This window comes from Pararge aegeria, chromosome 11, assembly GCF_905163445.1.
Source record: "Pararge aegeria chromosome 11, ilParAegt1.1, whole genome shotgun sequence".
Classification (NCBI taxonomy): Eukaryota; Metazoa; Arthropoda; class Insecta; order Lepidoptera; family Nymphalidae; genus Pararge; species Pararge aegeria.
The window spans coordinates 9,165,302-9,169,832 of NC_053190.1; the positions used below are offsets into that span (position 1 = coordinate 9,165,302).

Here is a 4,531-nt window from a genome sequence, read left to right on the forward strand (position 1 = left end):
ATATATTTTATGAATACTTCATTCAATATTTATATTGTTAGATATTGTGTTTTAATTTAATTTTTCTTCGTTTTTTATTCGTCCATTCATTCTTAAGCAGTATTTTCGGCTATGTGTACAAAATATTTATTTTTAGAGGATAAGCCATTCATTTAGACCATCTAAAATTTTATACAGTAATTATGATTTCATGAAATAAATTTACCTATACAATAGTTTACCTAAGGTACGAAAAGTACATTATGTAACTAGATATTTAAATCTCTACTATTATTATTGTATCGGAGCTATGTAAATAAGTTGAATCCTGTTAAATTTATTACATTCTATTTTAATACCAAGTAAGTGTTATTAACATTTTAAGTAAATTATTATATAGATTCCTCTGAAGAAGGCCAGTTCTGTAGGTACAGTGTAGATATGAAGCTTATTTTTTTTTGTTTTTAACAGAGTCTAGGGCATTATTTAGGTTCTTGCCTTCTTTAGAGGAAAAATTGGCCTATTAAGCCCTCTACCCAGAGTTTGCTTATTACATGACATTCAGAACCTGCATTCTAAGACTCTAAAAATATAGGTCCAATAATGTAATGTCTTAAATAATTTAAATTTACTTTGAACAAACTGGAGAAAAATAAGTTACAACTAACACTCCTGATACAACACCTATATTGCTTTTAAAGTGCTACAGCATCTCTAACTCTTCTTTTATTCGTGTTGTTTGTCAATGACTCTATTTATTTTAAATGTTTAAATTAGTGTAGGTAAATACTTTATATGTATTACTAAAGATAATAATGAATTATTGTAATATACACAATATTAATAATAAATTATATATCACAATATTCGTAGAATTTGTATATCTTGTTGCTACGTTTGCTCCAAAAAATTTCGAAAATCATCAGAACGTCTAGCCCAACTTTTGACATTAGGTAAATAAAATTTATATTTTTCCCTCAATTAACTAGATAAATTTCACTTTATCTTAAAGAAGTTATACATCAACTTGATAATATTATTCATATTATTAAAACAGTAATTCTGGATTAGAGATGTGCTAGATCGCCAAAAATGCAGATCTCTGGATGAGAATCTTAGCATTTATTCTCTTTTATGACAGACTTAAAAAAAAGCATTATAATTTTGCAGTAATAGATATCTTATTTTAATTACCTATGTATAAATTTGTTATAGCGCCAACTACTAATTTATAATTAGTGGCAATAAATGTAATAATGGAATTATAACAAAACAATCTGTTTGTTTTCTAATAATTTTCTGTAAGCTCTTATAATTAATACCTTAATTTTAAAATTAAAATTAATTCTTTTTTTTTTTTGGATAAAAAATATTATATTCGAAGATGAAATATTAGGTGAGATTTTTTAGGTACATCACTATTAGTTGAAAACATAACTATCTGGCACACCTCTATTTTTGATTACTTGTCTTCAAAGAAATTAGTAATAAGCAAATAATCCTTCTAATTTTGGTGTGAGAAATATATTATACTATACGTACTTAGCTGACGCTTGACTGTTGTTGCTCTCAAATGTGTATGTTACTATGTATATAATGTAATCACATGTTAAATTTCACAATCACGTAAAGAATTAGATGTATTGAAGGTTGGCTTCAAAAATATAAAAATGCACCAACACAAAATTATCTAGACTTGTGGTTCAAATAATTTACAAATAAATTAATTATGGGAATATATGTATCTATAGTTTGTACGTTTAGCATACATCCACAGATTCACGGTGAGCAAACACTTGATTCATTGTAATATTAAACATTGCAGTAATCAATAGCTAAAACTGTTTTAATCATTCCAATCTGGGATTAGCATATGATGGAGCCATATTGCCTCATTTCATCTCTATATCAATTAGAAAATAACTAACTAAGCTCATAAAGTACTGTAATCATGGGTCTGTTAGAATCCTTTACGAGTAAAAAGTTGTATTTTGCTTCACAGTCAAGCAAATATAGTAGGTACTTTTTGACAATATGATTATTCAAAACATTTAAATATATTAAATTATATATATTGAATAGTATCTTGTAATTTTAAGTAGACCTTGTAACTCAGTTTGCTGTCGTTTTCAAGTACATTATATGTTCATGTACAAATTTATAATGTTTAAAAAATTGGAGCTAATTAAATCAATAATAATGACACAATTGGGCTGAAAATAATTCGTCAAAAACTGGGAGTACAATGCAATTCTAGTCATTTCTAAAGATGAAAGTAACTATTTAATATAATAGTCTTACAACAAATAATAAAAGAAAATGGAAAGTAATTTATTTGGATAATTACACAATGTTTTGTGTAGGTTACGTTAGATATTATTTACAATGATGCTATTTTGCTTCATTAAAATTTAATTACGCTATGACAATGATAACAACATCATCATATAAAATGTACATAATAACATAAAATTCATCCAACAAAATTATCATATCACTCGCCTGTTAAAACAAAACTAAGTCTTGATAATGTTATGTTATAATTTATTTTCATAAAAATAGATGTTTTTTAGTAAAATGTTATTATTTAATCTAGTTTAAAAACAATAATGTATTATGTGAATCGTAACAAATATAATACCAGATGACATAGATTTTATAGTTTTATTTAATAGAAAACATATTCACAGAGTTATATAAATACTTGCTAGTAATGTAATATTTCAATGAAATTATCAACTTGATTACTTTAATGCTATTATAAAAGGTAATATTTCCAAACTATAAGCTTATATTAAAATATCTCTAGCTCATTCTGTTATTTATTTTAGACATATTTTAGTGTTTAAATTTCAGGAACAGTTTAAAATTTGAAAGACTCAAATAATTCTAGTATCCATAGTACATTAGTTAAATATACATATATTATAACATTGAATCGTCTCACCTATCATGTACCATTTAATGTTCATATGATGCAATTAAATTGCTAAAAATATTAAGTAACAAATACATTAGCTCTCTACATACCATTAATTACATGTTAATTATCATCATAGTATCTGCGTTTCATAGCCCTGTATTTTTTAAGCTTATAAAGTGCTTCAATCTCCTTAATAACAAATTGACCATGTTTAACCATCAACGCAATCTTGTTCGGATCGGATTCTTCACTATTCCTTACAAATACTTTGTTTAAACGCTTTCTAAATAGATCATAACCCTGGGGCCAATCTCTCCCTAAAAATAATAGCTGAAATAGAAACAAAGAATTATTATACAAACAATAATGATTTAAGAAGCTAGAAAGGTAGGTTAATATTTAATTTAGGTACAAACCGTTTTATATAAGTTTAGGACGGCTTTTCTATGTGTCTGTGACATTGTGCAGTTGTTATTACAGTCCAAGAACTCGGGTTAAAGTCCAAAATCTTCAGCTTGCAAGATTTATCATGACAATCAATAAAGTTTACATTACAAAAATTGTTGACAAAATTCACAACACTTTGTTGACATCAACTTGACAGTAGACACACAGACTTTAAATTGTCTATGGTTTAAAATGTAACTGACACCAGACTAAAGGTTAGGATGTACTATAACTATTAGATTCCACGATCTTTTTAACTCTTTAACCACATGAACCGGAGGAGACTGAGCCACGAACACGAGTACTTTTTAGAAACTGTCATACAGAATCGATTCAATAAAAGTACATGACTACTTTTTATATTTCCATGAATATTCGACTTAGTGCTATTGTCAATCTTTTTGGCCGTCCTGAACTACAATAAGATCATTTAGAAGTGACAAAAATGTTTGATAATTACTTTGACTACACAATACCTACACACTCCTATGCACTATGACTTAACTACTTAATTTGGTGAATGAAGACCAGAGCAATCGCCAACTGATTTGGGCCTTAAAAGTCTGTAGGTACTGCACCTACAGATTTTACTCACACGTAGCCAAAGTTTCTGACACAGTTATGTTTGGATAATATGTGGTAAGTAGGCACAGTACTTTACGCACTAGTTCAACGTTAGAACTAAACAGGGTTGAGGTTGTAATAGTGAGAAAAAACATAATGGTATAGCTAATAGGTTAGAAATTCACAATATATGCGGCTTCGCCTGCGTAATTTTGGGAGGCAGCGTACTGCTACATAGTTTATACGTATAGTCATATATGAGATGACATTTTTTTTATCTTATGTAATTTTTTTTAATGAAAAGTATAATATGTTATTTCTAATACCTCCTATAAAAAGTATAGAATATATATAAAAAGTTTCATGAAGATCGGTTCAGTAGTTTTCGCATGAAAGCGTAACAAAACAACTTACATTCACATTTCTAATATTAGTAGGGATATTATTCACGAACTTAGCCGTTTTGTGTCCTTGACACTAACCTGTGATCCTAACAACGACACCTGCTTCCTTAGCGACATGTAAATTAGTATTGTCACTAAGCAACGCAATTCTAATGTCTCTTGCTTTTGTGCGCAGCGTTTCACTAATTGAAACTCTTGTCTCAATAAATAAAAA

General features: G+C 27.8%; 1 protein-coding gene across 1 annotated transcript; it reads right to left on the reverse strand.

The window, feature by feature from the left end:
* Positions 1-2,608: 2,608 nt before the first annotated feature.
* Positions 2,609-3,497, reverse strand: LOC120627547 (electron transfer flavoprotein regulatory factor 1). The gene is made up of 2 exons (XM_039895551.1): positions 3,319-3,497; positions 2,609-3,232 (listed from the first exon to the last, which is right to left on the reverse strand). The coding sequence occupies exons 1-2, from the start codon at positions 3,361-3,363 to the stop codon at positions 3,023-3,025; spliced, it is 255 nt and encodes an 84-aa protein (XP_039751485.1). The 5' UTR covers positions 3,364-3,497; the 3' UTR covers positions 2,609-3,022.
* Between the last annotated feature and the right edge of the window lie 1,034 nt (positions 3,498-4,531).

Coding starts and splice junctions, on each gene's coding strand:
- LOC120627547 (XM_039895551.1), bottom strand. CDS start 3,363: ATGTCACAGACACATAGAAAAGCCGTCCTAAACTTATATAAAACG. Junction 3,233..3,318: donor TCCTAAACTTATATAAAACG/GTTTGTACCTAA, acceptor TTTCTATTTCAG/CTATTATTTTTAGGGAGAGA.